Raw genomic sequence first — 27329 nt, forward strand, 5'->3', positions numbered from 1 at the left:
AGGAGGAGAAGGGGACAACAAAGGATGAGATGGTTGGATGGCATCACTGACTCAATGGACATGGGTTTGGGTGGACTCCGGGAGTTGGTGATAGACAGGGAGGCCTGGTGTGCTGCAGTTCATGGAGTCGCAAAGAGTTGGACATGACTGAGCAACTGAACTGAACTGACCTCATTTCGGTATACAGTGTCACCAGTTCTCCTTCATTTCTCTATTTTTCAAACATTACTTTCTTCTTGTTTTTTTTTTTTTTTCTTTCAGATAAACTCCAGAATAATATCATTTTTTTTAAAGTCTCTCATGTTTTGCTTGGAATTTCATTGAACTTCTACATCAATATGGGAAGTACTGACCTCTTGAAAGTGGTCACACTTCTCATTCATAATAGTGTCATTTACCTTCCTCTTTTATTTCTTACTCCACACTATACTGTTATCTTCACAAATCTCTGAATGTTTCCTGAGTTATTTCACCTTTTATTTTTGCTATCATAAAAGAGTTCAATGTTGCCATTATTTCTTCTACCTGGGAGATTCCTGGGGCTTGCTTCTTAGATTCAGTTAGATAAGTACCGAAAGGTAACAGGTCTTCAGCCAGCCTGAAGAGCCTCTGTCTCACATCTGGTTGGTAACCACCAGCTTTGATTTTGTAAAACATTTTCAACTGCCCTAAAATTCGATCTGAAAACACAAGGTCCAGTGTAATTGGATAAACTGCTATGGATACCCAGGTTGTAACTGCTGTGGAAGTTTCAGAGCAGGGAGATAATATGCTACCTGTGACCCTAGTCACCTGGTCCAGACGACCGCTATAGCTACCTGATGGAGCCTCTTCCCTTCACTCACCGAGATTTCATGCTAAAGCTTGTGCCCACAGGCACTCTCTCTAGGGGGGCTCAGCACTTCTCCTGCCTTGGCAGCGCTTGTCAGTCTGTGGTTTGCTCCGAACTCTGGCCTTGGCACACGCCAGCAAAATTAGGACATCACTGAGGGTCACGGGGGCAAAGACACTGGTGTGAGGGAACTGAAGTGAGCTGTGACAGAAAATCAGTGGCTGATACGGGCTCTATCCATAAAACTGCTCCAGCTGCAAACTATGCCTTTTTTTGCATTTACAGACATTATTACAATAGGTGTATAGTTGAGGAGTTGTGTTTTACAGACGTCTCCTGAGGTGTTTCATGGGCATGTTACATTTTCCAACTAAATGGTTAGTGAAGAATACAGTTTAAATTCTTTATAACACCTGAAAAGAGCTCACTGAAATTCTTGCAATGTAGTGAGTGCTTCATATACATGATATTGACACTCTCAAAAGGTTGTAATACTTTAGTAGAGCTGTAAGACTTAGAGGTGTTTCCAAATCTATGTATTCATCTGCAGGACAGAATAAAGTGACCTGGTAAGCCTAAATTATTCACAATTCTTTTAGGTAACTTATGATTTTACTTTATATGCTCAAAATTCAGAAGAGATTTCAAAAAACATAATGTAGTATCAGAATAAATCAAACAATCAGACAACAATTATGAAGAGTACCTGGACAGTAAATTAAAAAAAAAAAACAAATCCATACCAACACATAATTTTAAAAGTGCATTTTACCTCTTAATCTCAGGAAAAGAAATTATATGCATTTGTTTATATACATATTACAAGGAAAATGGAAAAGACTGTGGTGACAACATTTTACATGTCAATAATTAATTTCATGTGACTAAATCCCCCCCAAATCTACATTCCTAATGTATGAGTGAAAATACTTTAGCTATTTCTCCCACAGTCCTCCAAATCACATATTAAGCAAATGATGGTGAAAGCACCTCTCTTATGAACGGAATGTTTGTGCCCCCTCCCCCTGAATACAAATGTTGAACTGTAGAGTCCAGAACAGTGATAGATGAGCCTCTATCGTTTAAGTCTCCCAGGCTATGGTAATTTGTTACGGTAGCCCAGGTGACTAAGACAACCTTCTATCTAAGACATTTCTGATATTGAGAACGATCTCTTCCAATTGGCCATTTGGAGTAGAGGAAAAGCAGCTTCCCCCTTGTTATTACTCTAGCAGGACAGGCTTCCTCACTTTTCAGGCTAGAAAGTTCCTCTATTCCTCTACAGTGGTCATTGGTAATGTTCCATTTTTCCAGGAATGCAGTCCCTGGTCAACCCACGAAGGACACAGAGTACAACTGACCAGCACTGGGCACTGGTCACTTGTTCAGATAATCCCACAGGATGGAAGCTCTAGTTTCTCAAGAGGTCGACTCCCACAGTTGTCAGTAATTGACTCAGTAAAAGAGAAGGGTGGGGTTAGTTTTAACTTTGAGATCTATGCATACAGGTCTGCTGCTGCTGCTGCTGCTGCTAAGTCGCTTCAGTCTGTGCGACCCCATAGACGGCAGCCCACCAGGCTCCCCTGTCCCTGGGATTCTCCAGGCAAGAACACTGGAGTGGGTTGCCATTTCCTTCTCCAGTGCATGAAAGTGAAAAGTGAAAGTGAAGTCGCTCAGTCGTGTCCAACTCTTAGCGACCCCATGGACTGCAGCCTACCAGGCTCCTCTGTCCATGGGATTTTCCAGGCAAGAGTACTGGAGTGGGGTGCCATTGCCTTCTCCAATGTGTACAGGTCTAGGAATCTCAAATGCTAAATGGGGCCAGAAAATGACACAAAATAAAAGTGTAATGCAGTAGGTAGGTGTAAGAACTGAAGGCAGCCTGCTTCATCTAAAGGCACTGACTTGACAAATTTTAAACATAAAACGTGTAGACCAAACAAAGCGTATTTGGTACTGATGCAAGGAGTGTCCACAGCCTAAGTGAAAGGACCGGCTTTCAAAAGGACTGAGTTTCCTGAGACTAGAGGAATGCAAGTGATGGGGGGGAAAGGGTGGGAGGCAGCAAGTTGAGGGAATTTGTGTTTGAGGAAATGATCAGTTTACAAGTCCGTACCACTAGACTAGAGCTCTCTGAGGTCAGGAGCAGGAGCTCTCAGCCCCTCCACAGAGCGTCTGACACACAACAGACAGAACTGCACTGGACTCAAAGCTTTGGCTCACACAAGAGCCTCCTGGGGCCTGAAGATGCACAGAAGTCACAGTCTTCCCAAAGCTCAGATGGAGAACCGAGATAAGCCTGGGGTGTCTAGGCAAGAAGAGCACCATCACCCCCAGCTGTAGGGGCTGGCTGCCTGGGGCTGATAGCCTATCTCTTGCCAGAACACGGAATCTTGGGGAAGTATCACACAATCTCTGTGACCCTTAGTTTAGTCATCCATAAAAACACGGATTATGATGTAATAGGGAAGAACTTTTTGTATTCTATTACAAATTAATCACTAAAGGGATGCTGCCTATAAGCTTAGATGGTAGTCGTCCGTCTCTGGGAACACTGCTTCCCAGGTGATAAACATTAAGCTAAAATACCTTGGTTTAGCTCACAGGAAACATCCTGACCTGTGAATATCTGTGAAAGACTGCAGGGAGGAAGAAATTAACACATTCCCTCTGGAGGCTGATGGGAACCAGGAAGTGTTTGACTTTACTCTCTCCCCTTTCAGAATAAAAGGAGTCTGAATTCAAACTCAGGCAGGATGGTTCTTTTGCGGGGGTGGAGGGGGGATGAGCCTGCCATCTTCTTGGTTTGCTGGCTTTCAAATAGCATCGTTATTCCTTGCCCCCACAACCAGTCTCTCGATTACTGGTGAGCAGCACAAGCTTAGACTCTGTAAACAGTGATACTTCCTTTAATGAGAGGTTTTCCTGGTATCTCAAAGAGAAACTTTCCCTAGGTGGATGAGTGAAAAGATTAAGGTGGACGGGCCTGCATTAGAAGCATCTGGGATGCTTGTTCAAACATAATGGAACCTTCTGGAGGTGGAGGCCAGGGATCTACATCTTTAACAGTCATTGCTGGTAATTCTTCCACACAGTTAAATTTCAAGCCACTGGATTATGACATTTTCCAGTTTTGCCTCTCCTGACTCCTATTGCCACGTGAATGGTCCTAATAACTTCCCACAATGCTCCAGACTCTCTCTGACCTCCATCCATCTCATTCCTGTCCTGTACACTACTGAGTGATATTTCTTCCTGAAATATCCAGTCATGCTATGCCCTGGATTAAAAATCTTCAAGGGCTGCACCTTGTTTGCCGAATCCTTGTTTTTTTACCTTTCCAGTCTTAAAGTTCTCACCTGTTCCTTCACTGGGTTCCTGCTGAACAGGTCTATTAAGTGTCCCAGGACAAGATCTCTGCTGTGCAAATTCCCCGCCTCTGTTTCCATGTGGATGCCACACTCCACGGCCCAAAGTCCTAGCCTCTCCTTCAAGCACTGTTCCATGTGCCATCTTCTCGAGTCTTTTTCTGATTGCTTGACCCGGTGTGACTTCTTTCTCCTCTAAGCCCTTGCTATTCTCTGTGCCTCTCTTAGGATTTTCATATTCCACCTAATGCTATTTTGTACTATTTTTATCCACTGTGCTATGAGCTCCAGGAAGGCAAAGCCTATGTTGGTAAATTCAGTGCCTAGCAGAGTGTGTGGAACCAAGTTGGATTTCAATAACTGTTTGCTAAATCCATGAGTGATTCCACATAACTAGGCTGTAAGCCAGGAAGGCAGACACTTTTTGTAACTCCTGTGGCACTTAGCAGAGGTTTATATCCAGTAGGTATTAGAAATGTTGTAAATTTAAATTTAACATCTGTCAGTTTTTTTTTCCTTTGATGACAAATTATTTAAAAAACACAACATAGCCAAGACTTCAATACTGAATGCTAGAATTTACTGACTTTTTTTTTTTAACAGTAATAACCATGACTGTCTTTGGAACCTTAAATGGAATATGCATCCGTATTTAGGAATACTAAAATTACACTAAAGTAAGGTGACTATTTTCCCTATGGTTAAGACCAGCAGTTATACTGTTTTACTTTGTGAGACATACTTAGATTCTAACTATATTCCCTTTATAGCATATGACATAAGGAGCTTTCAAAAGAAGAAGTTCTATTTTCATTTAAATTACTAAATGCAGAATAGCTCTACTACATATCTGTGCATAAGCATATATATGTCTATAGACAAAAATATAGCCACTTACTGTTTTAAATTAAAATTACATTTTGTGATAATTGTGGATTTACAAGCAGCTGTAAGAAATAATGCAGAGAGGTCCCATGTACCCATTACCCAGTTTTTTGCAATGGTCAGTCAGTTCAGTCACTCAGTCGTGTCCAACTTTTTGCGACTCCATGAATCCCAGCACGCCAGGCCTCCCTGTCCATCACCAACTCTCGAAGTTCATTCAGACTCACGTCTATCGAGTCAGTGATGCCATCCAACCATCTCATCCTCTGTCGTCCCCTTCTCCTCCTGCCCCCAATCCCTCCCAGCATCAGAGTCTTTTCCAGTGAGTCAACTCTTCGCATGAGGTGGCCAAAGTACTGGAGTTTCAGCTTTAGCATCATTCCTTCCAAAGAAATCCTGGGGCTGATCTCCTTCAGAATGGACTGGTTGGATCTCCTTGCAGTCCAAGGGACTCTCAAGAGTCTTCTCCAACACCACAGTTCAAAAGCATCAATTCTTCGGCGCTCAGCCTTCTTCACAGTCCAACTCTCACATCCATACATGACCACTGGAAAAACCATAGCCTTGACTAGACGAACCTTTGTTGGCAAAGTAGACTCTGCTTTTCAATGTGCTATCTAGGTTGGTCATAACTTTCCTTCCAAGGAGTAAGCGTCTTATAAAATGATATTAAAGTATCACAACCAGGACCTTGAAATGGATACAATCCACTGATTGAATTCAGATGTTCCAGTTTTGCTTTTGCTCACCTATGCATAAGTGCTTTAGCTCTATGCATTTTGCTAGTTTGTATACCCACCGTTACAGCCAAGACACAGGAGGTCCATCACCACAAGGATCCATCACTGGACGCATATAACCATTTCCCCTTCCCACCCTAACTCCTGTCAGCCACTGATCTGTTACTTACTTCTATAACTCTGCCAATTAATGAACATTACATAAGTGAAATCACAAAGCATATTATCTTTTGGGATTGGCTTTTTTCCCACTCAGCATAATTCCCTGGAGATTCATCCAAGTTGTTAAGTGTATCAACAGTTCATTCCTTTCTGTTATTGTCATTTTCTTAAACTGAAGATCCACAGTTTACATCAGGGCTCACTCTCTGTGTTGCAAGTTCTGTGAGTTTGTACAAATGGGTGAAGTTATATGCCTACCATTACAGTATCAAATCTGATAGTCTCACTGTCCCCCAAATCATCTGCGCTTCACTTATTCATCCTTCTACCCTTGGCAACCCTTTCAACCACTGGCAAACACTGATATTTCTACTGTATCTATAGTTCTGCCTTTTCCAGAATGTCATACAGTTGCAATCATTGAGCGTGCAGACTTTTTTTGCTGGCTTTTGCACTTAGCACTATACATTTAATGTTCCTCCATGTCTTTCCATGGTTTAATAGCTCATTTATTTTTATGGCCAAATAATATTCCACTACTTGGATGTACCACTGTTTTTCTATTTGCCTATTGAGAAATATCTTGCTTACTTTTGGTTTTTGGTAATTATGAATAAGGCTGCTATATCCATGTGTGGGTAGGTTTTCACGCTGTCATAAATTTTCACCTCATTTAGTTAAATACCTAGGAGTGTGATTGCTGGATCATATTATGGTAAGACTTATGCTTAATTTTGTAAGAAATTAGAAACTGTCTTCCAGAGTGGCCATACTATTTTGCTTGCCCACCAGCAATGATAATAATGCAATTCGACTTGCATTACATTCTTGTCAGCATTTGATATTGCTAGTTTAACAGCTTTAAAAGGTGTGTGGTGGTATCTTGTGTTTTAACAATTCTTCAATGACAGATGATGTTGACCATCTTTTCATACACTTATTTACCATCTATATATCTTCTTTGGTGAGATGTCTCTTCAGATTTCTTCCTCTCTTCTTAACTGAATTGTTTTCTTACTGTTGCATTTTAAGAATTCTTTGAATACTTTGGATACAAGTCCTTTATCAGATATGTGTTTGGTAAATAACTTCTCTGAGTCTCTGGTTTGTCTTTTTAAACTACTGAAAGTGCCTTTCAGACAGCCGATGTTTTTAACTTTAATGAATTCAACTTACCTGTTTTATTCCTTCACAGGTCATACTTTTAGCCTTATATCTAAAAACTCATTGCAAAATGACTAGAGCAATAATTGCAAAAAGGGATTGACTTTAGCTTGGTGCCCTGGCAGTACATATACAAAGACCACAGGAAGTCAACAGGCTTGTAAATGCATCTGCAAGAGCAGAGAGGTGGAACCCATTAGAATATAAGAGGACAAAGAATCAGAAAAGGCAAAGTACACGTGAGAAGAGCAAGGGCGGGTGTCCATCACGTGACTTGGGAGGAAGCTGTGCTGCTCAGTGCTAAGGAACCTATTCAGTTCAGTTCGGTTCAGTCACTCAGTTGTGTCCGACTCTTTGCGACCCCATGAATCGCAGCACGCCAGGCCTCCCTGGCCATCACCAACTCCCGGAGTTCTCTCAGACTCACGTCCATCAAGTCAGTGATGCCATCCAGCCATCTCATCCTCTGTCGTCCCCTTCTCCTCCCACCCCCAATCCCTCCCAGCATCGGAGTCTTTTCCAATGAGTCAACTCTTCGCATGAGGTGGCCAAAGTACTGGAGTTTCAGCTTTAGCATCAGTCCTTCCAAAGAACACCCAGGGCTGATCTCCTTTAGAATGGACTGGTTGGATCTCCTTGCAGTCCAAGGGACTCTCAAGAGTCTTCTCCAACACCACAGTTCAAAAGCATCAATTCTTTGGCATTTAGCTTTCTTCACAGTCCAACTCTCACACCCATACATGACCACTGGAAAAACCATAGCCTTGACTAGACGGACCTTTGTTGGCAAGGTAATGTCTCTGCTTTTGAGTATGCTATCTAGGTTGGTCATAACTTTCCTTCCAAGGAGTAAGCATCTTTTAATTTTATGGCTGCAATCACTATCTGCAGTGATTTTGGAGCCCCTCAAAATAAAGTCTGACACTGTTTCCACTCTTTCCCCATCTATTTCCCATGAAGTGATGGGACCAGATGCCATGATCTTAGTTTTCTGAATGTTGAGCTTTAAGCCAACTTTTTCATTCTCCACTTTCACTTTCATCAAGAGGCTTTTGAGTTCCTCTTCACTTTCTGCCATAAGGGTGGTGTCATCTGCATATCTGAGGTTATTGATATTTCTCCCGGCAATCTTGATTCCAGCTTGTGCTTCTTCCAGCTCAGCGTTTCGCATGATGTACTCTGCATAGAAGTTAAATAAGCAGGGTGACAATATACAGCCTTGACGTACTCCTTTTCCTATTTGGAACCAGTCTGTTGTTCCAGGAACCTATTACTGATGCTATTATTGTGCCATATCAAAATCACCTTGAATTCTATGTCACATGGTTAACCCAAGTATAAGAATATGGAAGGGATCAAAAATGTGTATTGTCATTGTTCCTCAAATGGATGACTTCAGGAGAGAACCAAGGTCAACAGACATCTTGCCTAGTAATTTTGAATGTTATTCAGAGTGTTTGGAACATTCCTGCTCACAACAAATACAGCCAGTCAACCAGACAGACAGGATTTCAGAGTTAAAGCCTGTTCTGGTTCAAGAGTGTGAAACCAGATTAACAGTGCATCCACACTCTTAATTCAATCCAGGTACAACAAAAGTCATATCCCATTATAAAGACTTGCTTTATCATCTTAGTAAAAGGTAAAACCTTCAAAATCCCCAGAAAACTAGCAGACTCAATACCAGTCAAATCCCATTATCCCCACACCAAAAGACTACAAAGCTCTGAGCTGTTCTGGGATTTTATACTATTGAATGCATCTGAAGTACACAGGATACAGTCTTGGGATATGGGAATCTCCTTTCTTAATGATAATCTTCTCATTTTTATTTTAATGAGATTTGTTGTCATGAAATTATAGTCTGAAACATAAGAAACTTTCGGACCACTTTTGTATGTGTGTGTGTGGGGGGGGGTGGGGTGGGGTGTGGGGTAGTTCATTAAAAACATCTGTTTTGTAACTAAGGGCACTTTTGACTTGAGTCAGTGAACTTCTCCAGCAAGAAGACAAAGCTACTAAAGAAGGAACTGCAGTTTCAGACAGGGAGCTGGCACCAGCTATAGGGACAACCCCACCAACAGTGAGAACCACGGCTAAATGCCAGGCATGCTGGGAAAAGGAGAGTCACAGAGGGAGTTAAGCCTTTCTCTTGCTCTCAAGAGGCCTGAGGGTATTTTCTAGCAGGACAACAGAACATACCTAGAGCACTTCTTATTCTTCTGTGAAGGGGAGAAGAACCACCAAATAAATTCTACCACCCTATGAGATCACTAATCTGTGAACTTTAGACACTGGAGGTTGGATGGTTGTTAAATATTATATAATCCAATGCCCACATTTTACAGACAAAGAGAAATCCAGGAAAGTGAAAAAAATGGTTTAAGCTTGCAGGTTTGGGACTAGAACCCAAATTCCCTGCCTTCTAATCAAGTGCTCTTTCCTCTAGATCACATCACCTCTCTTAGAGCTCAAAGGGCTTTTCTCACTCCTTGGTCTTCCCATAGTTAGACTGCACCTAATTACTCAGACTCAGACCTGTCTCCTCTCTCTCTCTCTCTGTCTCTCTCTCCCTTTCTTCCTTCCTTTCCTCTTATTTATTGCATATCTCTCAGATTTCTCTCTCCTCCATGTTCATCACAGTCAAGCCCTTCATTTCTGGGTTTATTACTAAACATGCTTCAAGCTCTTCAGGGTAGATATGGCTTGTTAAAAGCAATTTTGCATGCTTGCTCAGTCACTTCAGTCATGTCCAACTCTTTGCGACCCCATGGACTGCAGCCCGCCAGGCTCCTCTGTCCATGGGGATTCTCCAGGCAAGAATACTGGAGCGGGTTGCCATGCCCTCCTCCAGGGGATCTTCCCCACCCAGGGACTGAACCCACATCTCTTATGTCTCCTGTATTGGCAGGTGACTTCTTTACCACTAGTGCCCCCTGGAATGCAAGAGTTACCCTAGAGGTATGTAGATTAGACTGGAGGCTAGGAAACTCATTAAGAAGCCTATTAGAATAAAGATCAATCTCATACCAAAAACCTGTCATTCAAGTCCCCCAAAGGCTGGCTTCAGTTGGCCTTTCTGCTTTCACTTCACATGACTCCTCAACACATAGCCTTTCTGTCTTAAACACTATTGCTTCTATCCTTTCTGTGAGGAAAGTGTTTCCTTTTTTGTAAACTTAATTCCAATGATTTCTTTAAGAGCAATTTCTTCCATGGAGTCAGTAGTCTTTCCTTTCTCTTAATTTTTATACAAATGTTAAGAGTACCAACAATAATCCCCTTTCCTAATTCCCTCTAGTAAATACTGTTAGCATAAAAAAGATGAGATGTAAAAACTCTTAATCAACATTTACAGAAGAAGAACTGATATATGTTTTACATATATTCTTTATATATATATTTTTTATTATCTCTTCTTGTTTCCTTTGCAAATTAAAATAAGCAAATGACTGTTGACCTTTTTGGTAGGGGATTAACATATAGTTTAAACTGTCTTAGAATAGTTAATAAGAAAAATATCACGATACATTTTCTTGGCTCTACCAACATTCTAAAGATGTCTGGACAAAAATATATGAATTATTAATAAATATATGTATAACTTAGGCAAATATTCAAGCAAACAGTGAGGAATATTACATATACGCTTACAGAGTAACTTATTCCATTATGAGATAAGCTCTGAAGACTCTATTTCTATTTCAGTTATGAAACAATCAGTGCCAATCTGAGCAGAAGCATGTCAATGTTAGTCAATAACTGTAGAGAAGCATTTGGGGAAAACAAAGTTTTATTTTCTCTCTTCTCTGGTGACTCAGATGGTAAAGACTCTGCCTGCAATGCAGGAGACTGGCGTTTGATCCCTGGGTTGGGAAGATCCCCTGGAGAAGGGAACTGGCAACCCACTCCAGTATTCTTGCCTGGAGAATTCCCTGGACAGAGGAGCCTGACGGACTACAGTCCATGGGGGTCACAAAGAGTCAGACACGACTGAGTGACCAACACTAACTAAAGTTTTACTTTCTCTCTTTCGAATTCTTTTATTGCTAATTTGAATATCTTCCTCAGAGAAAGGCCACAATTGGAGGAGTAAAATGGTCTCATTTCATGTGGCAGGAGTAAAGCGGTGTTGTCACAGCCCATCAGCCCTCTCGGCACCCACTCTGAGAACAGTCACTGCATCCGTTTGTACCAGCTCCAAGAGAGATTGTTTCAAGAATGGAGTTTCAAGCAATTTTAGGTCCCATCACTACTGTCTATTTGTCATAACTGGAAAAAATATCCACTACACTACAAAAAGATTCTGTTATCCAGTATTTGTTAATTATGATTGAGACCAGAAACATACAAAGTTTCAAAGAAAACAATTGAAGGGAACATCTGAAAGTAATTTTTCCCCACTCTTTGTTGTTCTGCTACTCACGGCAAATCTTCCAAACTGGAGGCTTCATGTCTTGGATCCAATAGATCATAACCACATTCATTGTAGATTTCCAAATAGGAAATGTGTGTTGTATATATTTTGCTGCTGTCCTGATTGGGAAAGAGAAAGATGTTATTAAATGGCTATAAATCATGATTCAGCTTAGAGAGAGATGAACACATTTATCTTTAGTTCCCTTATAGTTTCTCTCCTTCACTCTCTCACTTTGCATGGTTTTCATTTTCAGTTCGTGACACTTTCAAGTTGCCAGTTACCATATGCATGAAGCTTTTTTTTAAGATGGCCAACATCCATGATTACAAGCAACTTCAGTCTGTTATTTTTTATTGTTTCCACATTATATGTAAAAAGTCAATATACACTTGAAATGGACCAACTTGGTTGCAGAACTGTATAAAACACTATTTTTTACTTTCAGACAGGAAAAAAAAAAAAAAAAAAACAGAACACAGAATTGTTATTTCAGTTTAAAAACTTCAGTAGCCAAAGAATTTCCATCTTCAATCATAATTTCTTTTTAACTTTTCTAATATTCAAATTTCCAGTGACAGATAACAGACAGTAAATAGATGTGGAAAGTGAATTCCAGGGGATAACAATAAGATGGACATTAACAGTAACAGTAAGATGGACATTAACAGCTCACTACTTATACCTTGCATGCTCAATTGCTCAGTCGTGTATGACTCTTTGTGACCCCATGGACTGTAGCCCATCAGGATCCTCTGTTCATGGGATGTCCCAGGCAAGAATACTGGAGTGGGTTGCCGTTTCCTACTCCACTTATACCCTACCTGTTGGGTTAATTTTCCTTGCCCAAGAGGCAAATTAGAGATATTCAGCTATTGATTAGAGAAAGGCCTTTTCTGTGCGTCATTGCTGAGATGCAATGATACAGGCATCAAAGTAATTAAGATAAAAGTTAAGGTGACTGGTCCTTGTCTCAGTTCTGTCAACAGACAGAAAGAACTCACTCCCTCTTAGATGGAATAAAACAGGGGATTTTTTTTTTTCAGGTCTCAAGAAAAATTCAAGCTCTGTTTTTCAATACAAAGTATCAATAAGAGCACTTCTTCTTGTTTCCCCCAAGACAGAAATGCTTCCATTTCTGCAAATACTAAGAGTCCTGCTACTCATAAGAGGAGAGTATATTTGTGTCTTCTGGCAAGAAGATCGGCAGATTGTCAGAGTGGATATTCATAGGTAGGATTCTTTTCTATATTCAAGAAAACCCATTTGACAGGTATTATTCAAAGAAGGAGAAGATGGGAAAAGAATCACGGCCTGCAAATCCAAATCTGGAATCCTGGTCCTGGCAACTCTGAGCTGCTACCAGGTCAGGCCTCTGTTCCACTCCCGCTGAAGTGAGGAAGTTGGATAAGGACTGTGTGTTCTTTAGGTTAAAATTAATATGATTCTCTGGCCCTAAAATGGCCCAAACTATCCACATAAAGATACTACCACTTCATAAAAATGAAATAATACATGAAAAATTAAGGCAGTTCTCAGCTAGCACATGACTATAGTGGGATACTCAAACTACAGCTGAAATTCCATGTCTGGTGTTCTGCAAAAGTGACAGCATGGACTGAATCTCTACTAAACAACTTCTCCCAACCAAATGCTGGAAATCTTGATGTAGGTGATGCTGGCCGCTAACACTAACAAATGATCTATCAATTATATTAGTGTCCTCGTTTAGTAAAGGCATCATATCAACATAATTTAGAGGGCTATAGCTTACATTCGTGCAGGAAACAAGAGCCTACAAATACACACTGCAACGCTAGACCGTCTGAGTGGCCTTTAGTCTAAGCCAATGTTTCCTAAAATACCGCTTAAAATACTTGTGGAAAAAAGTGCTCCATGATCAACGTACGTGCTGTCCATCCCTGAAAGATTCTAAGAGCAAGTTACAATCCAAGGGCAATCACTCAGCAACATCCTGAGATCCTGTCTGAAACAACACATGTCTAAAACTTATCTGAACATATCTGACATGTCTCATCGATTATGGTTTGAGATTTTAGTGTACAAATATGAATTCATCTCAGCACCAGACAAAGCTGGGGTAGAGCGGTGGCTCTGCCTTTATAACTGAGTGATCCTGCGCCCTTAGCCTCAGTTGTTTAATCACGAAATCGGGGATAATAACCTTTAATTGCAGAACTATTGTAATGGAGAAATAAGTCTCTGTATTTTAAATCCTAACAACAATGCTAGGCACCGATAAATGTTAATAGGCACCAATAAATCATTGCTGCTGCTGCTATTATTATTTCTGAAAGCCTCCAAACAGAGAATTCAGTATGTGAATACAGAAAGAAAGGAAAAGAAAGGCAAAAAGAACAAACTGTATGTTCATCCACAGGGAAGAAACTCTTCTTTCAGAAACCAGAAGAAATAAAAAAAAAGTCAGGAAAATGGCAAGTCCATTGCCCTGAGATGATAGGGATAATTCCTTTGGCTCCTCCAGCTCCTGCGTTTTCTGGGCTTTTCTTGGAATACACACTTAAAATTCACTGAGCTATGTGGCAGCTACCTTTCCTTATTACTCCTTTTTTTTTTTACTGTTTAGGAGTGCCAGACTGTAATGTAACACACATGTTCCCTGCAGACAGCCTTTTCTCCTGCCCCCAAACAAGTATGAGCCTCACAATACTCAAAAATAATGAGTGGTGATTTCTAAAATAAATGGAATCAATTTTCATCTTTGAAAATCTTTGCAAATGTGCTATCACCCATTCACAGGCATTTTAGCACCTGGTATGCACTAGTTCTTAGTTTGTCTTGAGATAAATACTTTGCATAAGTCAAATGTTTCCTTTAAGGAGTCTGGAGAGCACCATGTGACTTCTAAAGCAGTCACCTGGGGCAGCTGAGTACCTGTCGGCATTTCTCAGCTAAGAAGTAAAGACAAACTTTATGAAGAATTTCAAAGCTGCCTCTGGCTCGTTCTGCCACAGTTCAGTCAGTTTATAACAAACGCATTGTGCCCCATCCTGTTAATCTGTTCATTTATAAGGAGTTGTCCTGGATGGGGGTCCCTCCAAGTCCAGGAGGTTATTTAGAATCATTCAGAATGAAATGAGGTTTAGAGTAATGTCAATGACAAACAGATATAAAACAATGAACCCAAGTAGGTACTTGGGAGATATTTAGACTTTAAAAACTGTATTTTGGTAACCACAGATGAAATTTAAAGACAAATATATTTTATATTAGGAAAGAATTTATTTTGTTCAACTTAATTAGGGGATTAGCTCCATTCGTTTTAAGTTTCAAAGGGTTCTTTGAAATTGGTCAGAAGTCAACTGGCCAGAAGACATTAATGGCTGTAGTGATAGCTATCGTGTTTTGAGCATTGCCTATGTGCCAGGAATTGGACAGTATCTTTAAATACAGTATATTCAATTCTCAAAGCCACTCCACAAGCCTGAGACATCGAGCAACTGCCCGAGTCCACACCCTGTTAAGCGGTACACTGAGAACCAGGTTGGCCTGTACCACCTTCAGTGATTTCCCCAAGACAGCACACTCCTACATTAAGCCACAAAAACTCCTAGAAATTATATTCCCAGTTTGTGAGATCTGGGAACGAAACAAAACAGCTAATGTCAGAAATAAATGAGTAAATGAAAAGGAAGAATTTGGATTCAACATATATATTATACTCAATCCTTTCCTTCCCAAATTTTCTGGCACGCAGAGCTGGCATGTTTGTGCTAGGGAGAGATGAGCTGAACTAATGGGTAATTGCTACTTTATGGGTGGAAATTAGAATTCTGCATATCTCAGCAATTCTCATCTTTGCAACTCAAAATGTAAGCAGTATACAGTGGAGAAATTTTGGAAACACTGTTACACTGACCCAGTTAGGCCATTCGTTACACAGAAGTGATACAACCAAAGAAGTGCGGGAACTAGCAGAGATGCCAGAGATTGTCTAGTACAATGCAGTCCCTATTTTCAGAGGAGAACTGAAACCTAGATAATTGAAGTGACTCATTGTGTAGGATTTGTTTAAAAACAGCCAGCAAAATGAAGCCGGCCTCATTGTCAGTTTTCTCAGTTTTAAAATGGGGATAGAGAGACCTACACTGTAAGTTGTGTTAAATCTTGATAAAGAAACAGATACTTGGGGGACATAGTTTTTTGAGGCAGCAACCCGCTGTGTCCCCCTTTGCCTAGCAAAAGTAATAAAGCTACCCTTTGCTACTTCAAAAAAAGAAAAAAGAAACAGGCATTTGGAACTATACAATAAATGATGCATATACTATAGAAAGGAAACTCTTCTTCATAACAATATTAATTGCAATAGGATGTTTACTGTGGTAAATTCCTCTGGGCTTCCAATAAAAGTGTGAAGGAGGTAAAGCCACAGTATCCTTTTCACTGCTTTAGTAGCTAAAATAAAAGATATTTTTCAATTTCTTAATGAGAAATAGAAGATACTAGTTGGAAAAATGTGTTATCTGTTCTTTTAACCTCCATGGGTGTATCAGAAGGAACTCCCTTTGAGTCTTTGCTGAAGCAGAATCACTTAAAATGAGGCACCTTCTGGATTTCTACCTTTTCAGCAAAACCCCAAACTTTCCTTAAATGTAAATTATGGCCAGAGTTACTATGCAGTATTTCCTCATTTGTATACAATACAATAAAATGTCACAGTGAATTTTCCACCCACAGTAAATTTCTGCGGAATGTATCGAGCATAAAATGAACTGGAAGCTTCATACCTTTTGTAATTGCTCAAAAATGTATGACAGTGTCCTTGGGATGATGCCTCTGTCGCTGTAGCGCTCCGCCCCGCCCGTGATGGTGAATGTCTTACCGCTGCCTGTTTGTCCATATGCAAAGATGGTACCATTGTAACCCGCCAGGACGCTGCGTAAAGGAACGACACACTTTTAATATCAAAATGGCTAATTGTATTTGTATTACGCATGCACGCATGCTAAGTTGCTTCATCGTGTCCGACTCTGCGACACTTTGAACTGTAGCCCTCCAGGCTCCCCTGTCCATGGGATTTTCCAGGCAGGAATACTGGAGTGGGTTGCCATGCCATCCCCCAGGATCATTTGTATTATATGGCTATTTTAATAGCAATTTGATTCAACACTACTGAAAAGACATCGATAGAAATATCTATAGAAATATTTGTGGATGTGACTAGCTAGCTAGGAATTATTTTTTATTTAGGAGTCTTAGCACATCAATCCTTTTCTCTAAGAAAGAACTAGTAACTCAAATGGGATCCAGTCATCTTAAATATTTTCTTCTGTTGTTGGAATAAAATTTTTATTTTAGAATATAATTAACCCTTGGACAACAAGGGTTTGAGCTATGCGGGTCCACATATAATCAGATTTTTTTCACTAAATACATACTACAATACTCATTGATCCTCAGTTGGTTTAATCCATCGATGCAAAACCAGGAATACAGGGGGCTAACTGTAAAGCTATACTTGGATTTTCAACTGCGGGGAGGGTTGGTGCCCTAAACCCCTCATTTTTCAAGGGCCAAATGTAGTTGACCCTTTTATATTTACAGAAAAGTTGCAAAGATAGTATAGGGAGTTCACATATACCCCACGCCTGGTTTCCTCTATTGTTCAGATCTTAGACTAATATTGTACATTTTTCACAATTAATGAACCAATATTGAAATATATTATTACAAACTCTACACAAATCTCCTTAGTTTTTAACATAATTTCTCTTTTGTCCCCGCTTCACTGAGATAAAGTTGGCATTATATAAAATTAAGGTGTACAATGTGATGAATTGATTCAATATATATTGTGAAATAATTACCACAATAAGTTGATTTAATAAATCCATCAACACATTCATCACCTCAAATAATTATCTTTTTTGTGGTGATAACATTTAAGATTTTCTCTCTTTACAACTTATAAATACATAATACAGTATTGCTAATTATTGTCACTGTGCTGTATATTAGATGCCCAGAACTTACTCATCCTATATTTAGAAGCTTATATCCTTTGGCCAACATCTCCCCATTTTCTCTACTCCACAGCCCCAGGTAACCACCATTCTACTCTCTATTTCTATGAGTTTGTTCTTATAGATTCCACATATAAGTGAGAACATACAGTATTCGTCTTTAACTTATTTTACTTAGCATAATGCTCTCAAGGTCTATGCATGTTGTCACAAAAGAATTTTCTTCTTTTTTACAACTGAATAATATCCCATTGCAAATATATACCACGTCTTTATCTATTCATCCATAGATGGACACAAGTTTTTCCATGCCTTGCCAATTGCCCTAGGAGTGCAGACATCTCTTTAAGACAGTGATTTCATTTACTTTGGATATAGAGTTGACCTTTGAACAACCTGGGTTAGAACTTTGACGTGGACTTTTTTCAGTAAATACAAAAAGCCTTCTGCATTTGTGGGTTTTGCACCTTCAGATTCAACCAACTGTAGATTCAAGTTTCCACCCAACGTTCATTGAATCCACAGATTCGAAACCCGTGGATACAGAGAATCAAGTATGGGACTTGAGCATTCATGGATTTTGGTGAATGCAAGGGGTCCTGGAATTAGTCTTCCACAGATACTGACAGATGTCTGTATCCCCAGAAGTAGGGCTGCTGTATCATATGGTAGTTCCATCTTTAATTTTTTAAGGAAACTCCATACTGTTTTTAATGGTGGCTGCAAAACAGCTTACATTTCACTGACAGTGTACAAAAGTCCCCTTCTCTTCTCTTGAAATCAGGAAATATGACTCCAGCTTTGTTCTTCTTTCTCAGGACTGCCTTGGCTATTCAAATTCTTCTGTAGTCCTTAAGAAATTTAGGTGTTTTTACCTGCTTTTGTGAAAAATGTCATTGAAATTTTAATAGGGATTGCATTAGATCTATAGGTGGCTGTAGGCGGCTTGTTCATTTTAATAACATTAATTCTTCTGATCCATGAACATGGTATATTTTTCCATTTATTTATGTCTTGTTTAATTTTCTCTTTGATGTCTTGTAATTTTCAGGGTACAGATCTTTCACTTTCTTGGTTAAATTTATTCCTAAGTATTTTATTGGTTTTGATACTATTGTAAATGAAATTGCATCTTTTACATTTATTTCAGATATTTTGTTGTTAGCATATAGAAACACAACTGATACCTGTATAGTGATTTTGTATCCTGCAACTTTAGTGAATTTGTTGCTTAGTTCCAACAGTTTTTTGGTGGACTCTTTAGGATTTTTCTCTATGTAAGATCATATGATCTACAAACAGGAATTTTTACTTCTTTCTCTCAAATTTGGATGCCTTTTATTCCTTTTCCTTGCCTAATTGCTCTGAAGAGGACTTCCAGTATTATGCTGAATGGAAGTGGTAAAAGTGGGTACCTTTGTCATATTCCTGATTTTAGTGAGAAAGATTTAAAGCTTTCACCATTGAGTATGATGCTAACTATGATTTTGTTATATATGGCATTTATTATGTTGAGGTACATTCTTTTTATACTCAATTTGGTTGAGTGCTTTATCAGCACTCAAGAATGCTGAATTTTGTCAAATGCTTTTCCTGCATCTATTGAGATGATCGTACGATTTTTATCTTCTGTGAATGTGGTGTATCATGCTTATTGATTTGCACATGTTAAATCATCTTTGCATTCCAGGGATAATCCTACTTGAACATGGTGTGTGATCCTTTTAATGTGCTGTTGAATTCAGTTTGCTAGTATGTTGTTGGGATTTTTCGCATCTATATTCATCAGGGATATTAGTCTATAGTTTCCTTGTGGTGTCCTTAATCTGGCTTTGGTATCAGTGTAATGCTGACCTTGTAAAATGAATGTAGACATGTTCCTTCCTCTCCAACTGTTTTTAGAAGAGTTTGAGAAGGATTGGCATTAATTTTTAAGTATTTGGTAGAATTCACTAGTGAAACAATCTGGACTCAGGATTTTCTTTGTTGAAAGATTTTTGATTACTAATTCAATTTCCTTATTGTTATTGATCTGTTCAAAGTTTCCATTTCTCCATGACTCAGTCTCACTTCATTGTATAGTTCTAAAAACTTTTTTGAGGTTATCCAGCTTGCTGGGATATAAATGCCCATAGGAGTCTCTTATGATCGTCTGCATTTCTTTGGTGTTAGCTGTTAGGTTCCCATTTTCATCTCTGATTTTATTTACTAGGGAATTCTACCTTTACTCTTAGGTGGCTAGCTAAAAGTTTGTCAATTTAGTTTAAGGAAAAAAAAAACTTGCTTTCTAGCTATTTTGTAGTTCCTTTGTCCCTTTCTTCCTCTTCTGTCTTTCCTTGGAAATTGATGCTTTGATTCTTTCCTCTTCATCTTTTGTGTATCTCCTGCAGGTTTTTGCTTTGTGGTTACAATGAGACTTACATAAAATATCTTAACAATATAACAGATTATTTTAAGCTGATAGCTTAACTTTGATCACATATAAAAATTCTACCTATTTACTCCTTGTCCCATATTTTATGTTTTTGATATCACAGTTTGCCCCTTTTTATACTGTATATTTATTAACAAAATATTGTAGCTATAGTTAGTTTTTAATACTTTTGTCCTTTAAACTCTGTACTAGAGTTAAGCAATTAGCACATCACCATGTTGTTGTTTAATTGCTAAGTCATGTCTGACTCTTTTGTGACCCCATGGACTCTAGCCCACCAGGCTCCTCTGTCTATGGAATTTTCCAGGCAAGAATACTGGAGTGAGTTGCCATTTCCTTCTCCAGGGGATCTTCCTGACCCAGGGATCAAACTTGCATCTCCTGCATTGATAGGCAGATTCTTTACCACTGAGCTACCAAGGAAGCCTGGTAACACATCACCATATTACAGTATTAAAGTGTTCTGAATTTGACTATATACTTACCTTTAGCATTATGTTTATATTTTCATATGTTTTCATGTTACTAATTAGTGTCTTTTCAATTCAGCTTGAAGAGCCCCTTTCAGCATATCTTGTAAGGCAAGTCTAGTGATGAATTCTATCAACTTTTATTTCTCCCTCATTTCTGAAAGACAACTTTGCCAGTAAAGTATTCTTGGTTGGCAGTTTCCTCCCGCCCCCCCCCCCACACTTATATGTCAGCCCACTCTCTTGGGCTGAAAAGTTTATGCTAAGAAATCTGCTGATAGCCATATGGGGTTTCCCTTATTGTGGGCAGTTTTTTGTTGTTGTTGTTTTTGTTTTTTGGTGTTTTTAAAATTTTCTCTTGGTTTTTGATTTTAGACAGTTTTATTTTAATGTGTCTTGATCTGAAATTTTAGGGTGACATATTAGTTTCATGAACAGGGATATCCAAGTCTCTCCCCAGATTTGACAATTCTTATTATTTCTTTAAATAAGCTTTCAGTCCCTTTATCCCTCTCTTCTGAGAATTTAACAATGAGTAGCTTATTTCTTTTATGTTATCTCATGCTTCATGTAGGTTTTCTTCACTCTTTTCATTCTCTTTTCTTTTTGCTTCTCTAACTGGATGATTTCAAATGACTCTTTTTTTTCTAGTTAATCAATTCTTGTTTCTGCTTGGATGAGTCAACTATGAAGCTTTCCAATGAATCTTCAATTAAGTTATTGTATTCCTTGACCCTAGGACTTTAGTTTGCTTGTTTTTTAATGGCTTCAATTTCTTTGTTGAATTTTTCATTTTGCTTATGTATTGTTTTCCTAATTTCATTTAGTTGTCTACATTTGTTTTCTTGTGGTTATCAAATACTTTGTCAGAAAGCACACAGATCTCTATTTCTTTAGGGCTAGTCTTTGGAGCTTTATTAATTTCCTTTGATGATGTCATGCCTGCATGGGTGAACTTGAATGGTGGGTCCACAGGGGCTGACCCGGCATTGGGAATCACTGAGGTGGGTCTGGCATCTGGGTCCTAGAGTTTAGCCAAGAGTAGGGTGGACTGGGAGCCTGGTTTCACAGGAGCTGGTCTGGAGGCTGGGTTCACAGGAGCCAGCCTGGTGGTAAGGCCAGTCTAGAGCCTTGGGCCATTGGAGCTGAATTATTACAGAATATTTCTACTCAACAGAATCTGTCACCAATTATATAGCAATAACCTATTAACAATGTCATTTGGAAATATATTTCTTGGCCACAAATGCACTAGGTAAATGACGTCTATGACTTTAAGTATCAAACATTAAACATTTTATTGAGTTTTGATAGAAAACCTTCTAAAATATCAGATATTTCTAATATTGAAAAGTAATGGACACAGAATAAATTTGCATTTTCATTCTGATTTAGCTATGAAAAGCTTTTCACAACCTATGAAAAGTGAGCACTGTAGTGTGCTATACTGGCACCTGATGATTGTTATGTCTACATTTTTAAACTTAAACATTCTCTTTCTATCAGTTGTCTTAATATTATACCATCTTCTATGTGCTTACTCCCCCTTCCCCGCAACTGCAGTAGAATAGAAAACCAAATGGCAAAGCTTCAAAGAATGCTATATAAAATTTTTTAAATGTAGGCGCCACCTATATACATTCTATGGCTATTTCTATATTACACTGCTACAATAAAAACTAAATAAAGAAATATAAATGGGCAAATTCTGTCTCCAGTTCCTTTCAGTTGAGCCTCCTCATCCAAACTCAATCTTCACCCCTCTTCATTGGACACTGGGAAGTTTCATATGTTTCTAATCTCATCCGGCCTAAGAGAAAAATACTATTTAAAAATAAATATAGTGCGGTAAGGACCTTTCAAAATTACGTCTCCACAAGAACAATAAGAACAGTGGCAGATATAGTAAAAGTCAACTTTTTTAGAACCCTAGAAGACACCCAAAGGTTCACAACAGTCCAAGGAGTGCTTACTCAAGAAAAAGGACTGAATATCAGTAAGAACAGTGAGCTTTATGGTGTTTTAACCTAACCATTCCCACTCCCTTCTCCCCAACTCCATGGTAGCCTTGAAAAGACAACAGCCTTGCAGCCAGAGCAAGTGTGACGGTGCAAACTAGCAACAGGAGACTAGCAACAGCTGGGCGCAGTACAGGTTTGGAGCCCAAAGAATTGCATTTCTCTGACCTGTCTGGAAATGTCCTGGAAAAGCCCCACTCACAGCATTGTCATTGTTTGACCTGACTCAGAGCTCACTCAGTGCAAACAGCCCTCTCCCCATGGTGTTTATTGAAAAAAAAAAAATCAGTGTTAAGTGTTTAATATTACAGTTGCCCTAGGTTGCAATGTTAGTGAAGCAAACAAGAGGGTGAAAAAGGCTTACAATAAAAATCTGTGGAATGATATGTTTATGAGAGCTTTGAAAAGTGATGATATATTCCTGAGTCTCCAGAAGGCTGCATACTTGTGCCGGGCTATGTGCGTGCCCAGGAAAGACCCAAGAAGGTGATTATATCTCACTTCTGGCTGATCGTGTGGCTCTGCACAAGCATGAAGTAAAGGCTAAGGCAGTTATAAACTTCTGGAGCATTGAGAGGGTGCCCCAACACTACACAGACTCCTTCATCAAAGGTTTGGAGATGGACTGATTTAAGGCATTTAAGGACAGCTCTGTCCAGTTATTAATTGATGATTAAGCAAGTGAGCAGTGATTTCAGAGGCTGCAAGCAACAAAGAATACAGACTTTACAGAGTCAGTCTAGAAAATTCACTAAGCAAACCAGTGGCAGCAATAACAATAACAAACTCTAGGGAGGGTGGAAATCTGGTTCTCAGAGCTGTTATATTACATTACATATAGCATCCAGTTTTCCAACCCCCAAAATTTTGAGGGCTTCCCTGGTGGCTCACTGGTGAAGAATCCACCTGCCAATGCAGAAGACACAGGTTCATTCCTTGATTTGGGAAGACTTCACATGCCACAGAGCAACTGAGCCCATGCACCATAACTATTGGGCCTCTGCTCTAGAGTCCAGGAGCTGCAACTCCTGAGCGCATATGCCACAACTACTGAAACCTGTGTGCCCTGTGTGCCCTGCAACAAGAGAAGCCACTGCAGTGAGAAGCCAGCGCATCAGCACTAGATAATGGCCCCCGGCCGTCGCAACTGAAGTAAAGGCTGCACAGCAATGAAGAGCCAACGTAGCCAGAAATACATAAATAAATTTGAAATACACAAAGAAACAGGAAAGTATTTCCCATACACAAGAAATAAAAGGTTTAATAGAAACAGTCCTGGAGGAAGCCCAGACAATGACTCATTATCTAGATGTATAATTTATTACACATATGTTCAAAAAAAAAAAAGTGAAGCACGCTTAGAGAAAGTATGAGAATATCTTACATAAAAAAGAATATTAACAAAAAAAAAATTTTTTTTTAAAGAACCAAGTAGAAATTCTGGAGTTGAAAGTTAAGATGACCATTTTTTTTTTAATTCACCAGAACAGAATATTTGACTCCAAAAGAAAAAAAACAATCAGTAAACTTCAGGATAGGTCAATTAAAACTATCCAGTCTGAGGAACAGAAATTAAGAAGAAAAATAAATAGAAAATTAAGATATCAACATATACATAATGGAAGTCCTAGATGGAGAAGGGACAAATATTTAAAGAAATAATGGCTCTAAACTTCCCAAATTTGATGGAAAACATGAATCTACATTTCAAAGAATCTCAGTATACTCCAAGTAGAAAAAACTCAAAGATATCCAAATCTAGGCTTTAAAAGTAGAAAAAGAAAAGTGACTGATTACCTACAAGGAATCTTCACAAAGATTAACAATGGATTTTTTTCAATAGGAACAAATGGACGACAGAGGCAACGGAAGGACATATTCAGAATGGCAAAAGATTAGTTTAGATATCTTTCTTTGCCGAAGTTAACAAACATCTACTAAAATTTACATTTTAATTTTGCTTTCAGATTGGTCATTGCTACTGCATAGAATTACAAGTAATTTATATATATATATATATATATATATGTATGTATCTTACATTCCTGCAAACTTGCTAATTCTCTTGTTATTCATAATCATTTTATAGTGGATTTCTGTCTATATACATAATCATGTCATCTGCAAAAAGAGATACTTTTACTTCTTCATTTCCAATCTAGGTATCTTTAATTCATTTTTTGCTTAAATTTAAAAGCACTGGCTAGTTCACAAATGACAAATTCTCTCAGTTTATGTTTATCTGGGAAGGTCCTAATTTCTCCATTTTTGAAGAATAAGGTTCAAAGCTACAGAATTCTCTGTTTGCACATTGATTTTTTTTGTCTTCCTTTTTTTAGTGTCTCTTACTCTTCTTTTTTAACTAAAGTATAGTTGATTTACAATGTCATGCTAGTTTTAGGTATAAAGAAAAAGTGATTTAGTTATTCTTTTCCATTATAATGGGGTCTTCCCAGGTGGCACGAATGGTAAAGAATCTGCCTGCTAAATCAAGAGACACATGGACATCACCAGATAGTCAATACTGAAACCAGATTGATTATATTCTTTGCAGCCAAAGAAGGAGAAGCTCTACACAGTCAGCAAAAACAAGACCAGGAGCTGACTGGGGCTCAGATCATGAACTCCTTATTGCAAAATTCAGGCTTACATTGAAGAAAGTAGGGAAAGCCACTAGACCATTCAGGTATGACCTAAATCCAATTCCTTATGATTATATAGTGGATGTGACAAATAGATTCAAGGGATTAGATCTGATAGACAGTGCCTGAAGAACTACAGATGGAGGTTCATAACACTGTAAAATGGGTGCTGATCAAAACCATCCCCAAGAAGAAACGCAAAAAGGCAAAATGGTTGTCTGAGGAGGCCTTACATGCAGCTGAGAAAAGAAGAGAAGCGAAAAGCAAAGGAGAAAAGGAAGGATATCTGAATCCATCTGAATGCAGAGTTCCAAAGAATAGCAAGGAGAAAGAAAGCCTTCCTCAGTGATCAATACAAAGAAATAGAGCAAAACAACAGAATGGGAAAGACTAGGGATTGCTTCAAGAAAATTAGAGATACCAAGGGAGCATTTCATCAAACATAGGCACAATAAAGGACAGAAATGGTATGGGCCTAAGAGAAGCAGAAGATATTAAGAAGAGGTGGCAAGAATAGACAGAAGTATACAAAAGAAGTCTTAATGACCCGGGTAACCATGACGGTGTGATCATTCACCTAGAGCCAGACATCCTGGAGTGCGAAGTCAAGTGGGCCTTAGAAAGCATCACTTTGAACAAAGCTAGTAGAGGTGATGGAATTCCAGCTGAGCTATTTCAAATCCTAAAAGATGATGCTGTGAAAGTGCTGCACTCAATATGCCAGCAAATTTAGAAAACTTAGCAGTGGCCACAGGACTGGAAAAGGTCAGTTTTCATTCCAGTCCCAAAGAAAGACAATGCCAAAGAATGTTCAAACTACTGCACAATTGCACTCATCTCACACATTAGCAAAGTAATGCTCAAAATTCTCCAAGCTAGACTTCAACAGTATGTGAACCAAGAACTTCCAGATGTTCAAGCTGGATTTAGAAAAAGCAGAGGAACCAGAGATCAATTTGCCAACATCCACTGGATCACAGAAAAAGCAAGAGAATTTCACAAGAACATCTGCTTCACTGACTACACTAAAGCCTTTGACTGTGTGGATCACAACAAACTGTGGAAAATTCTTAAAGAGATCAAAATACCAGACAACCTTACCTGCCTCCTGAGAAAATTGTATGCAGGTCAAGAAGCAACAGTTAGAACCAGACATGAAACAATGGAATGCTTCTAAATTAGGAAAGGAGTATGTCAAGGCTGTATATTGTCACCTAGCTTATTTAACTTATATGCAGAGTACATCATGTGAAATGCCAGACTGGATGAAGCACAAGCTGGAATCAAGATTGCCAGGAGAAATACAAATAACCTCAGATATGCAGATGACACCACCTTTACGCAGAACTAAAGAACTCTCCTGAAAGAGGACAGTGAAAAAGCTGGCTTAAAACTCAACATTCAAAAAACAAAGATCATGGCATCTGGTCCCATCACTTCATGGCAAATAGATGGGGATACAATGGAAACAGTAATACACTTTTATTTTCTTGGGCTCCAAAATCACTGTGGATGGTGACAGCAGCCATGAAATTAAAAGATGCTTGTTCCTTGGAAGAAAAGCTATGACAAACATAGACAGCATATTAAAAAGTAGAGACATTACTTTGCTGACAATAGTCTGTCTAGTCAAAGTTATGGTTCTTCCAGTAGTAATGTATGGATGTGAGAGTTGGACCATAATGAAAGCTGAGCACTGAAGAATTGATGCTTTTGAACTGTGGTGCTGGAGAAGACTTTGAGAGTCCCTTGGACTGCAAGGAGATCAAACCAGTCCATCCGAAAGGAATTCAGTCCTGAGTATTCATTGCAAGGACTGATGCTGAAGCTGAAACTCCAATATGCTGGCCACCTGATGCAAAGAACTGACTCATTTGAAAAGACCCTGATGCTGGGAAAGACTGAAGGCAGGAGGAGAAGGGGATGACAGAGGATGAGATGGTTGGATAGCATCACTGACCTGATGGACATCAAGCTCTGGGAGTTGGTGATGGACAGGGAAGCCTGCTGTGCTGCAGTCCACGGAGTCAAAGACTGAGAGACTGAACTGAATGTAAGAGACACAAAAGACTCAAGTTGGATCTCTGGATCGGGAAGATTCCCCTGGAGCAGGAAAGTGCAATTCACTTCAGTATTTCTGCTGGGAAAATTCCATGGGCAGAGGAGCCTGGTGCCTACAGTCCACGGGGCCA

General features: G+C 39.1%; 1 protein-coding gene across 6 annotated transcripts in view; it reads right to left on the minus strand.

Moving 5' to 3' along the window:
- KIF6 (kinesin family member 6) overlaps window positions 1-27329 on the minus strand; it is a 421799-nt gene that overhangs the window by 313043 nt on the left and 81427 nt on the right. For all 6 annotated transcript variants that reach the window (XM_024983810.2, XM_024983806.2, XM_024983811.2 and 3 more), the window contains exons 4-5: window positions 16338-16485; window positions 11578-11687 (exon numbers count right to left, since the gene is read on the minus strand). In XM_024983810.2, coding sequence (XP_024839578.1) covers window positions 11578-11687; window positions 16338-16485 — 258 coding nt within the window. The remainder of the gene's footprint in view (window positions 1-11577; window positions 11688-16337; window positions 16486-27329) is intronic.

Source organism: Bos taurus, chromosome 23 (genome assembly GCF_002263795.3).
Source record: "Bos taurus isolate L1 Dominette 01449 registration number 42190680 breed Hereford chromosome 23, ARS-UCD2.0, whole genome shotgun sequence".
Taxonomy (NCBI): domain Eukaryota; kingdom Metazoa; phylum Chordata; class Mammalia; order Artiodactyla; family Bovidae; genus Bos; species Bos taurus.